General features: G+C 35.6%; 1 protein-coding gene across 1 annotated transcript; it reads left to right on the forward strand.

The window, feature by feature from the left end:
* Nucleotides 1-718: 718 nt before the first annotated feature.
* On the forward strand, nt 719-12,576 carry SLC7A13 (solute carrier family 7 member 13). Its single transcript, XM_067711700.1, is given in 8 exon segments — nt 719-787; nt 790-943; nt 946-1,297; nt 1,299-1,402; nt 5,203-5,334; nt 9,747-10,108; nt 12,311-12,452; nt 12,455-12,576. Coding segments are annotated over 8 exon segments (1,437 nt in total).
* The last annotated feature ends 310 nt before the right edge of the window (nt 12,577-12,886 follow it).

Raw genomic sequence — 12,886 nt, forward strand, 5'->3', positions numbered from 1 at the left:
ACTTCCTGTCCACATCTTTCTGCATGTGACCCAGGAAGCCAGAATGATGGCTGTTTAGGGGACAGGCTTATGTTGCAGGGTCTTTCACTCCCTCACCTTGTTAATTGGTTTCCATGAACTTGATTAAAGGTAAATACTTGGTTTCTTGAAAGCTTGATGGTAAAAATGGGAGGAAGAGGGAGCAGAGTAAATGAGAGGATAGTAACTGAGCTAATTCCTCAGTGTTCATGGGAGGAAGTCAACGGACACTTTCTTAAGTAGAGATATTTAAGAATAAAAGTATTTTCGTACTGTTTAGAGTTGTGGAAGTAACCACCAAAAAGAACCAAAACCATATATACTTTTAAATGGTTGTTTCCAGAGAAAAGAACTGGGAATATGTTTGGGAAGGAGTGAAGTAGAGCAGGAAACCCCTGCTTTTTGCTGTAATACCCTGTCTTATTGAAATCCTTTTTTCCCATCTGAATGTATTATTTTGATAATAATTTAAAAAACAAGTCAAACTTAAACCCTTCCAAGTAATCTTACATTATTTTACTTGGATGCATCACATATATTTTGTCAATGATTGAACATAGGCTATATTTAACAACGGTGTAAAAAAAGGGCAGCACTCTTTTATTTCAGAGAATCCATGAACATCCTTTCCAGCAACATAGGCAAGAAAATTCAGAAATTATAATCTATATAAATAAAATTTAAAAATTCTTCAATTACAATGGATGCAGAGAGGAAGATACAGCTCAAGTGCGTATTTGGATATTCCTGGGGCACAAGTTTTTTAATTAATATAATTATGTTAATTTAATTGGAGCAGGCATTTTTGTGGCCCCCAAAGGGGTATTAAAGTACTCGTGCATGAACGTGGGGCTCTCCCTGTGCATCTGGGCTGGTTGTGCCTTATTGCCCATTATGACCTCTCTGTGCTCCGCAGAGATAGGTATAACTTTCCATGCTGTGGAGTTCACTACTATTGTCTGAAGAAATGTTTTGACAACTTGATCTCTTTCCTGAACCTCTGGATAACCTTGTTTCTGGGGCCAGGGCTAGCTGCCAGTCAGTCTCCGCTCCTCACTGGGTACAGCATCCAGCCTTTTCCTCCCAGCTGCTGTGCTCCAAAGCTGCCAAAGAAATGTCTGGCCCCGGCCATATTGTGGATTGTGGGAATCCTAAATTTTCGTGGTGTGAAAGAGGTGACTTGGCTTCAGATATCCAGCACCGTGCTGAAAATGGCCATACTCGGCCTTATTTCCCTAAGTGGAGGAGTGTTGCTGGTGAGAGGGAGGAAGCAGAATCTAGAACTCCTTCGGTGCTGAGTTTCCAGAAGCCTCCCAGTTTACAGAAGCTGTCTTCCAAGGATATTTTTCATATTCAGGTGGAGGATACTCTATGTATATAGCAGGTAACCAACAATACCTTGAGAAAAAAAGTCTCAAGCCATGACTTATTGCACGCCATGTGAAATGCACATCTTTTATTATATTTTGGGTTTCATTTAAAATAAATGATTCAATCTATTTTTTCTTCCTTATTATTTTCTAAATCAGATCAAGATATGCCAGCTCTGCACTTATCACCTACTCTTAATTTTTCCCACAGTTATTCCAAAGTATTTATTTTCTGGAATAACTTCTCTTTTTCAGCTTTCTATTCCGGGACCATAGATATGGGACCTCCATGTCAAACTAGTTTTTATTCTATTAATGGATGAATTCTCGGGCTGTGGAAATACTCCCCTTCCATGAAACCATGAATCCAAGAATAATCCAATGCAGACTATGTTTGTGTTATGGGTGGGTGGCTGCGACACACTCAGGCTCTTAAGTATTTTTAAAAAGAATAGAATCATAGATATCCTTGATTGCTCTAAGGCTGGACTTAATACTCTTCCCTTCAACATCAGGACAAAAGTTTTCTCTCCACTTTCAAAGTCAGTCTCTTCCCTTGAACTCTACCTGTATCCTTTCCCTCTCACCTCCTCAGGAAACTTGCACACTTATTTCATGTTTCTCAAAGTCAACCATTTTATCAGTTTTTTTCTTTGACATTTAAACATGAAGCAGACGCTCTACTATTGAACACATTTTTCCTTTAATCTTAGTACCCCCTGTAGTGACTGATGTGTCCATCATTCATTAAATCGCTCGATCAGCAGATATGTTTTTAAACACTGACTATTTTTAAAGTCCTGTATTAGGGCCTGAAGATGAGTAAGATGTATTCTTTACCCCAAAGAGGGTTATAGTCTAGTAGAACTGGCAATACCTAGATTTTGGCCTGACTTCTGCCACTTACTAGCTTGGCAAGTAACTCTCTGGACTTATTTTTTTTTTTCTCCTTCATTTGAAAAATGGGCATTATCACTTAAAATCACTATAATTCTGTGCCTTATGAGCAAATAATGGCATGATAGTATTTAATAAGTGGCTACAAGGGAAAAATATAATTACTATGGAAATTCAGTGGAAGGTAAAATCACCTTTTGCTGTGTCATCAAGTGGAAAAGGTAGCAATTTTCATTGAATCCAAAAAGTTCTAGCAGTAGAAAAATCTGAGTGAAGCTGTGGAGACTAGAAGTGTGCAGGTGTGTATAAGACATGGCACACAATCTTGGGTGACTGCAAAAATGCTTTCCACCTGATGGGCTTTATGATAGATACGATTTCTAAGCCAAGTACCTAGAGAGAGGAGAACAAGATGGCGTAGGACTGGAGACAGACGACTGGAGAATGCCAACTTTTAGGCAGTATGTGGAGAAAGAGGATCTGCTGAAGAAGCCAGAGGAAGTTTAGAGAATTATGAAAGAAAATCACCATGTTTCCAAAAGAAGGTGAAATCAACATGGTGAAATGCTTCAGAAATTGAAGAGTGTGAGAGCTGATCAGAAAAAATTTTAAGAGGTCATTGGCGAATTTTGAGCATGAGAGGAAATTTGGCTTTGAATTTAAAAGTGAAGTATTGAGAAAAGAAAGCTATAAGAGATTAGTCTTTTATGGGTAAATGGGTCACTGCAATTTGAAAGGTTAGCATAATGAGAAAAAATTTCTTTTTCTCTCTCTCTCATTTTCTCTCTCTCTCTTTTAAGGATAGAAGAGATATCTTTGGTGTCTATCTGTGCCAGTTTCATTTTGTTCCATTGCCAAAGATGTTTCATTGCTAGATGACTTTGCTGAAGACAGATTAACAAAATTTGCTAACTTATCAATTATTACAGAATTCTTGAAAACCAGCTAGCAGTAAACAAAAGCTGAAGGAATTTCAGTGTATGCTGGGATTGTTAATTCACTTAATAAATTTTAAGTATAACTAACTTCTAAGTAACACTTTTACCAGTAAAATAGTAATTTGTAGGCAGCTGACTTTGCCTACCCTAGGAACAGCCATCTTTTAAGTTCAAAACCAAGGATATTCACTACCTGTCTAGCTATTATATTGTATATTATATTGTATTATATTCCTATCCCCTCTGTAACAATCTAATACATAATGAGAAAGAGCAAAAGGCCCAGAGGAAAGTACAGGTAATCCTAAAAAGTAGCCCTTCTGCTTGCCCAAAATCTTTAACTAATAACCGTAGTCATTAATAACTTATTAAGTGCTAGGCATCTGATTGGAATTTTATTGTCTCTGTATTTTCCATTTCCCCAATATACAGGTAAGGAAATTGAAACCTTGACAGTCAATAAATTGTCCAGAAGCTCATAAATAGTTAAGTGGTTCAGGCAGCATTTAAATGAGAGTTTTCTAATTCTTTACTCATCAAGTACTTAATCAGCTCATATTTGTGTATGCCATGGGCATTACATTCAACCTTTGGGCAGATGCAGATGGAAGGAATCTGACATTTGTCAAAGGACAAATATTTATTAGTCAGAGGGATTTAGCTTTAAGTAACAGAAACCCACACACATTAGCTTAAACTAGCAAAGGGGAACTTGCTGCAAGAATAATGCTGTATTTCAAGGGAGACCTGAGCAACCAGTCTTCAGGAGCAACAGGAATTAGGGAAGCTCTAGAACTTAAAAACTAGAGTTATTAGCTGGATTTTTGTGCTGCCATTACATGCTTTTTTCCTGATTCTCTCAGTTTTGTTGACATATGGTTCAAATTCTTACAAGAAATCTTCTCGTGTACTGGCAATGATTGGCTTCCAGTGAGTCAGAGGTCTGTGCTTGGTCCTGTTACCTATTACCAGGGCACAGAGTCACAGTGTGTACACATAGCTATAATGTTCAATTCTTTATGTCAAGGATAATTCTCAGAGAACGGTGAGACTGGGGAAAATGGTGTCACAAATGGGGCAATATTTGAGAATAAGACTATCCTGGAAAATCATTATATATGATGCTAAATCACGTCTTTTCTGCACTTGATATTGGCATAAAGGGAAGGTGAAGAGACTACAGGGAGAGAGTATTTATGACGGACTCTTTTACTCTTTTCACAAATGCTATGAGAATGTATAATAGGACAATTTTGTTAGCCTAGGAGATTTTTAGCTCCTATTTTCCCAGAAGAAGTTATGATTGCTGAAGGAAGGGTAAGTGTCAACTAGGCAACTAGAAAAGGAAAGAACATTCCACGTGAGAGAATAGGCTGAGAGGCAACGAGGAGCACGACACTTTTGAGAAACTGAAAGAAGACCAGTGTGCCTGTAGCACGGATAGCAAAGGGGGTCATCAACTTGTCATATACTGTATTCTCACAGCCCTTTCTCCCTTTTCACATGGACGCTTACCACAGCCACTATTTTAACTTTTCTTTAGGTGATTATTGAATTAATCATAGGTCCTCTTCTTAATGTTGAGCTTCATGTTTGTTTTTGCTCACCACTGTATTCCCACTACTCAAACTCATTACCAAGTACCTAACAAAGGAGACTGAAGACACAGGTAGACTCCGAACCTACAGGGTCTTATGGGCTAAGCTTTCACTTTCATTCTTGTGCATTTCTTCAGAAATTTTACCATCTATGGGGGAAATGAAGACATTAACCCCCTTTTTTTTCATTTAGCACCAAGTTCTGAAAGGAGGTGTGTGTGTAGCAGTTCCTATTGTGTGCGTGCATGCACGTGTGGTGGTGGTGGTGGCTGGGGCGGATAGGAAGAGTCCAGCCCAACACTTGATACATGGAGCAATTTTAAAGGTTAATTTAAGGCATAAGTTTTACCAGTTGTGATTTTGCTCTTTTGCGTGTTATAGGGGAGCTGAAGAAACCCAGGAAGACAATTCTAAAATGCATATTTATTGCATTCCCTCTGGTGACTATTGTTTATTTACTGGTTAACATTTCCTACCTGACTGTTCTGACACCCAAGGAAATTCTCTCTTCAGGTTTGTACGTAAATAACTAAGGCAATAAATAATAATAAGGACAGTTCTGGTCCTTTTAGCATATGTAAGTATCATTTTACCAGTTGAGACTGCTGTTTGCTTTTCATTATTTTATAGAGAGTCAACTTGTAATTTTCGAAAATAACAGAGGGGCCAAAGAGCATGATTTGTCTTAGAAATGAGTTTCACATTTAAGCTTGGTAATGTGTTTTCTGATAATATGGAAAAGTATATATAATGATGGCGTATGGTGCAGACTGGGTTCAAAATGTTAGTATTCCTTTCATGATCTCTTCTCACCAGAGTGACACTGTGTAATCAGTGCTTATAATATATATAATATGTATATTATATCTACTAAAAATTTCACAACATGAATTTTCCAAATGTTCTTCTAGGTGACATAAAGAATGATAAACTTGAAATGTAGGACATTAGTAGTTAAAAGAATAGATGCTAATGGTCAACTGATATACATAGTTAATATGATTAATATGTAATATAATGTTGTTATTTACCATAAATAACTCTAAAATTTATAGTGGCAAAGGGCCCTGAACATATTGGAAATTTGACTAAAAGATAACTATTTTAGGGTCCTAGTTGTAGAATAAAAAATGAAAGAATAGGAAAATATTAAGGAAATAAACATATATTTAAAAATGAGTAACAGATTCAAGGAATAAAAGGAAATTTGGAAAGAAATGAGGAACAGGAAATATGAAAGACAAGCAATTTCCTCAAATCAGCATTAAACGTTGAGTTATCAGCCAGTACTTTTGGAACTAATGTCTTTTGAGTAGCTATTACTGTTTTGGTAAATCTTTGGGGCACTGGAAATAAATCTAAGGGAGGTTTAATATAAAAGTCCTAACACACTTTGCCTCAATTCTTGTGTTACTGCCATGTAGGAAGCTGCCAATGCATGGTATCAGTGTTGATTCATAGTGGTCTAGCTCTGTTAGGGAGCTGTACACTAGAAATAGTCAAGATTCTGAGTATTTGTGGGAACAAACCAATTGCTAAATTGGACAAAAACAAGTAATGATTTATTAACTACTCTGATTATGTAGAAAATAAATTTATGAAGCTACATACAGGTGTGGTCAGGGCTGTTGGTCAGCTGGCTCAGCCGTAATGGCTCACTGAACCTGGCATCTGTTTTGGCCAGTGCTCTGGCCATACTCGTTGTTAAAAATGATGAATATCTCTTCTGGTGTGTCATAACAGTTGCAGCATTTTTGTGGGCGGTATACTAGTTTTGGCATGTATGGAAGACACATGAAGTGTTTTGACTATAATTGATACAATTTTTTTAGACATATCATCCTTAGATGTTTAAATTCTGAAATAATATTTTTGATTTCAAATATCTACCTTTTATTGTATTATGAACTTACATTAAGGAAATAATCAGAGCTATACATGAAAAATGTATGTACAGGGACAATCATCATAGCATTACCTATGAAAGCAAAAAATTAAGGACCACCAAAATATCCAATAAATTTGAAATAAATAAATAATTTATAGAAATGTATATAATAGACCATCTTGAGATTTTTCAAAGATCATATTTTTGAAGAATACTTAAAGTAAAAAAACTGTTTATAATGTAATAATGAGAGCAAAGGCAGGATCTATATTACAATATAAAACAGAAAATATCAATAACTAATTAATAATGACCTGTTGGAATGATATTGAGGGTGATTTTTGTTTATTCTTTACTAAATTTTCCAAATTTTCTTTAATGAACGGCAAAATTTATATAGTAGGAGAAAAAATTATAAGCAAAAGAAATGGATTCCTAAATTAAGGAATTTTAAGGATTAAGGAGTGAATGTTTTCAAACAAATGGGTATATTTAAAAGACATGAAAAGCTACAAAGGGATATAGACCATCTAGGATGTGTGTGTCTTTCTTAGAAGAAAAAATAGAGTAAGTTCTACAGCACAGTAGGGGAAGCCTGTCCCTCTACAGTGAGGTTTGTGGAAATGTCATAGTGAGGAGTACAGGTTTCTGGCTTTTTCAGCCTGAGGATTTCAAAGTTCCTGAAAGCCCTGCTAACACACCGTTGACAAGGTTGCTCCCATTTGGTGTTCTTGAGGGTTCCGTGTCATACTTGAAACTAGAGACTATTGGCATAGGAAAAGATAATCGAAAAGAGTAAGTATATTGTCTGGGAGCAGAGGCTAAGAAGGTTTCTTTGACCAGAAGCAGCCTGCAGATAACTGGTCAACCAGGCGTGATTAAGTACTTTGAGAGGAAACTGAAAATGTTAGACTCACTTACTAGTAAATTGGTACAATCATTTTTGGAGGGTAATTTTGTAATACCTAGCTTATTTTAAAAAGTATATACCTTTTGACTCACAAATCCCACTTCTAAGAATTTACTCTCAGAGGAGAAGTGCACCAACACCTGAGGGCACAAGTGTGTTCATTAAAGCACATTTTTAATTAGTAAAAAATTGAAAATAACTTAAAAATCCACCAATATGGAAATAGTAAATAATTTAAGTTGCAGTTATATAATGGAATACTGAAAAAGTTTAAAGATAATTAGATGGATGTATATGTATTAATATGATCAAGATATATTGGAAGGTGAAAAAAGCAAGATTTACCATGCAGGAGCACACACATACACACACACACACAAATACATATATATACATATATACATACCTCTCACAGATGCTTATATATGCATAGAAAAGTTATGAAAGAATATCAAAAAAGATGTTAATGGTAGTTACTTCTGGGGTGTGTGAATGAAGGATTGGCAAAGAAAGGGACACATTTTTACTTTATATGTTTTGGAGCTATTTATTTTACTTTTTATCAAAAGCATTTATAATATAATTTTTTAAAGAAAATAAATAACATAAGGGAAGTAATGAAAAAGAAAAAAAAATCAATTGTAAGATAGAGATAAAGATTATGCAGCAGAGCTGAACTAGAACTTCCTCTAATTATAACCAACCAGGTTTGAAAAGGATGGGAACTCAAAGGAGAACAATTGCTTCACTACTGAAAAGAAGTATTTCTGAAATGTGTCTGAAAATGGAAAATGTGCAGAGGTATGACTGTTCAGGAGGAATAACCAACAATACCTTATTTAAAATGAATATTAAGTGAGGCAAGAGACATTTTAAAACAAGGCCCAATATTATAGAATAGCATTAAAGAGAATAGTGAAAAGAGCATTTGAGGCTATTTGAAAGGGCTTTAAAAAATAGACTTTAAAGAACAGGAACCGCTGATGAAATTTCAATTTCATCATATTGAAAAAATTTTACTGTTTGTTATAAGCCAGTATGTTGACGTGCTGGAGGCTCTCCTGGAAAACAACTTTGCCATAACCCTGGAGGACCCCTACCCCCAGGGACACAAGATCGTGTTGCACTCTTTCCACCGAAAAACTGAGAATTTTTTTTCCTGAGTCTGAATGATCTATCCTAGCTTATATATCTTACATAATATGAATTGGATTCAGATAGATTCATAGATAGTGGATAATTGTTTTCACTGATGCCTTTTATATCTACTGACTTATACTGAATTAGCATTCATAAGATCTCTTCACCTTTAAGTAAAAAAATCTCAATATTCTCTAAAGATTGGTCAATACCAAGGTTTCTCAATCTTAGCACTAGATATTTTGGACCATATCATTTTTTGTTGTTTTGTCCCATGCATTGTAGGATATTTAGCATCTTTGGCCTCTACCCACTAGATGACAGCAGTAACCTCCTACCTCCTCAGTTGTGACAACCAAAAATGTCTCCAGACTTTGTCAAATGACCCCTGAGGAGCAAAACCACCTCCCCTGAGAGCCCCTGGTCTATAGTTTAGGCTAGTGCCCAGAAGTCATAAGTATTTTAATCTGTGTGTAATTTATTTTCCTTATCTATATGGTTTATTTTTATTTCTGTTAAGTATTTCAAATTGCACCATGATATGGGAACTTTGTGAGTCTCATTCCTGTGTCAGAAGCATTGCACTGTGCTTTTTTTTCACTCTGACTGTAATTATCAGGACTCTGTAAACTAGTTTTAGTTTAAGCACTCACTCAATCATCCATTCAACAAAATCAATTTATTTCACAAGTATCATTGAAAATTTACTCTATGTCTGTCACTGAATGAAGTAGTTTTATAGAAAGTAAATGATCTTTGCCCTCAAGAAGTGAAATTCCTTGTCTGTTGGGGAAGACACATAAAATAATAACTGGTTTGACAGAGCTAAAATGGACACATGCATAAGGAATTAAAGTGTGAAATTAAATGAAATTCAAATTTTTAATGACTTTTTAAATGTCCTCCTTTTTTAAAAAAATAATTTTAAAAGTTTTATCATTATCTTTTTAAATACATTTTCTTCTGTGTGTTCTGGTTTTTCTGCAGATGCTGTGGCTCTCACATGGACTGATAGAGTTATCCCCTCATTAACATGGGTTATTCCTTTTGGTATTTCTGCCTCATTATTTAGCAACCTTCTGATTAATGTATTTGAATCATCAAGAGTAATATACATTGCAGGCCAAGAGGGCCAGCTGCCTTTGTTATTTAACATGCTTAATATTTACTCCTCTCCATTTATGTCTGTGTTACTACTTGTCATTATGGTGTCCATCGCGGTTGTCTTGACAAACCTAATTGACTTGATAAGCTATCTTTATATTGTAGTTTCTATTTGGTCTGCTTTATCAATGACAGGAATACTAAAACTGAGATACCAAAAGCCCAATCTACCTCGACCTTATAAGGTAAAAGTGAGTTTTCTAATTTTTTTCTGTGTGAAATCAAAGATACTGGGTGTAAATGTATTGGAAGACTATATTCAGAATGTCTACAAGTAGATCTTTTTATTACTAACAAATTGTGAAGCATGTACAGATAATTTGGTCTTAGTTTTAATTTTTATTTTTATTGGGTAGATTTTACTCAATATAAAATCTCTCAGGTTCTGTTTGGTTTATTAGAGAGAAGGATAGTCCTCTGGACTGTCAGACAAATCATTATGAGTCTTTTCAGCAGAGATTACTTTGTTTAGTTCTGTAGATAGCTACCACTGCATACCAGTGTCTTCCACAGTCAGGGTCAGATTTTGCAGGTGGGAAATAAGAATAGGCAAGTGCTGCTGTGGGGTCACGAGTTATAGCATCTCCTGTCCTGAAACGTCAGCTTAACTTGATCACCAACAAATTCCATCCTTTCAATTCTACTTACATTTAAACTTACTTTCAGTCTGGATGAAGAAGAGTTTCGCAGGAGTGCTCTTTAATCATAGAAAAGGAAAGAAGAAAAAACTGGACAGCATAAGGAAACTTGGAGAAAGGTGGCCTGATGCTTTGATTATCAGAGTAGTAAAACAGGCTTGGTTGGCTCAGCATCATGTTAAAAGCTTTGCTTGGATTATCAAAATTATTTCTCTCAGTAATACAGAAGATGGATACTAGTGTTATCCCCATTTTACAGATAAGGAAATAGGTTTATAAAAGTTGTCACTTGCCCAAGGTCACACAGCATGGAGTGGAGCCAAGATTCAAATCTAGGCAGTCTCTTTAGGATGTTTGTCTCTCACTAAGTTCAAAATATAAGAAAGAACTCTGGGAGGAAGCAACATTCTAATCATCAGCTTTGGTTGACTTACAACCATCTTTTCTTTTCAGTTCCTTCTACTTCCATCCAGCCATCCCCTAATTATATCAATTATTGAGAAGCCACTATGATTTGAATACCTTGCTAGGTATTCTGGGTGCAGAAAGGAATAAGACTTGGCTTCTGCATTCAGGCAGACTATAATCTATGTAGACAGTCAGATGAACCAAAACCATAGTATGAGCATTGCTACGTGGTGGCCTCCAGAGTATGCTCAGAGAGTACATAGGGAAGGGGAATCTTCTTGTTTTTTAACCACTGATCCTCAGTGTCTTCAGACCTAAAATGGGAATAAATAATGCTTACCTCCTAAGAATGTGGGATGTATTAAATGAGCTAAGGCATGCAAACAATACAGAGCCATATTGATAGTTATTATTATTTATATTATTATTTGATATTCATTTGCATCAAAAAGGAAGGCAAGGGTAACCATAGCGTAAGTGCTTGAAATTTGTCTCTAATGCCCACATGAATGCTCTTCTCTCCTCTCTCAGTTTTTGGATAACTGATGGTAAGCTCTGAGATGATAGGTTATCTTTCTCAGGGGTATTTTACCAATTAAAAGGAGTTTCTTAATGATTTAAACCCCAAATGAGTGACACTCTAATTAAAGGGTTTAATAAATTGTGACTAGCTGTGTTATACTTTGGAGGTATAGATTCATATCTAAAGTGACTGCCTACTGAATTTTCTCCCTAGGTAGGGTAATGTTTGGTGCAAAACACTTGCAATACTAACACAAAGCAAGTGCCAAGGATAGGGATTCAACGTTTTTGGCCAAAACAGAAGCCAAAAAAATCCACAAAAAATAAGGAGAATTGTTTTGGCCAAAGTTTTTATTTTGATTTGTTTTGTTTTTAATATACTGAGCCTACAGAGCCATAATATTTACCTGTCAATATCTACTTGAGCAATAGAGGGTCTGAGGATACTCTGTGTTATTGAGATGAATTTCCTACTGCCTTGAGATATTTTTCTGGGAAAATTGTTTTGACTTCCTTTGGGCCTTAGGAACTCCCTCTTAAAGAACTCATGCCTTCTAGACCAGAAGATGTTTACCCTACCGGCAAATGGTCATGATTATTTTCACTCACGAACAGTCAAATGCTAGATGTTCATTCCCTACAGCCAACACCCTAACAATAATTTTCAACATCTTAAATAGTAAGCCAGATTTCTGTAAACTCATGGATAATTTAACCCATTTTCTATCAGTAGCTTATATCTTACTTTTTGTTTATGTAAATACGTAAGTACCTTAAATGGGTTTTAATATCTAATTTAAAAAAAATTGCTCTTTTCAGGTGTTTTTGCCATTTCTACTGGTAGCAATAGCTATCAGCCTGTGCTTGGTTTTGATACCTTTGGTGAAGTCTCCACATATGTATTATATCTATGTGTGTCTCTTTATTCTCAGTGGACTTCTGTTTTATATACCTTTAATATATCTAAATTGAGGTTGCTTTGGTTTGAGAAGATGACGTGTTATTTACAATTGCTGTTTAATATTTGCATCCCTGAAGTGTCTGATGAACAGATGTCAGAAGTAGAAGTAGGAACTGTGAAATAAAATAGCCTTCTAAAAACACACCAAGTTCCAAATAAAGATTAAGCACATAATGGAACATTAATGATAAAGTACCTATGGTAACTTTCTTTCTCAAATGAGATGATATATACAGAAGTACACAGGACAGTACCTATCTTTAAAACTCACACAGAAATTGTAATGTGTAATGAAAGCTCTGTTGTTTTGCAGAAAGCTTAAATCTTGGTTTGCATTGATATATTGCTGATGTCTCTCCCACTCTTCCATTTTTTCTACACCCCACCCCTTCTTTACTGAAGTTGTGGTTGTCTTGTAATAAAAGTTAACAATT

The sequence above is a fragment of the Pseudorca crassidens genome, chromosome 17 (assembly GCF_039906515.1).
Source record: "Pseudorca crassidens isolate mPseCra1 chromosome 17, mPseCra1.hap1, whole genome shotgun sequence".
Lineage (NCBI taxonomy): Eukaryota > Metazoa > Chordata > Mammalia > Artiodactyla > Delphinidae > Pseudorca > Pseudorca crassidens.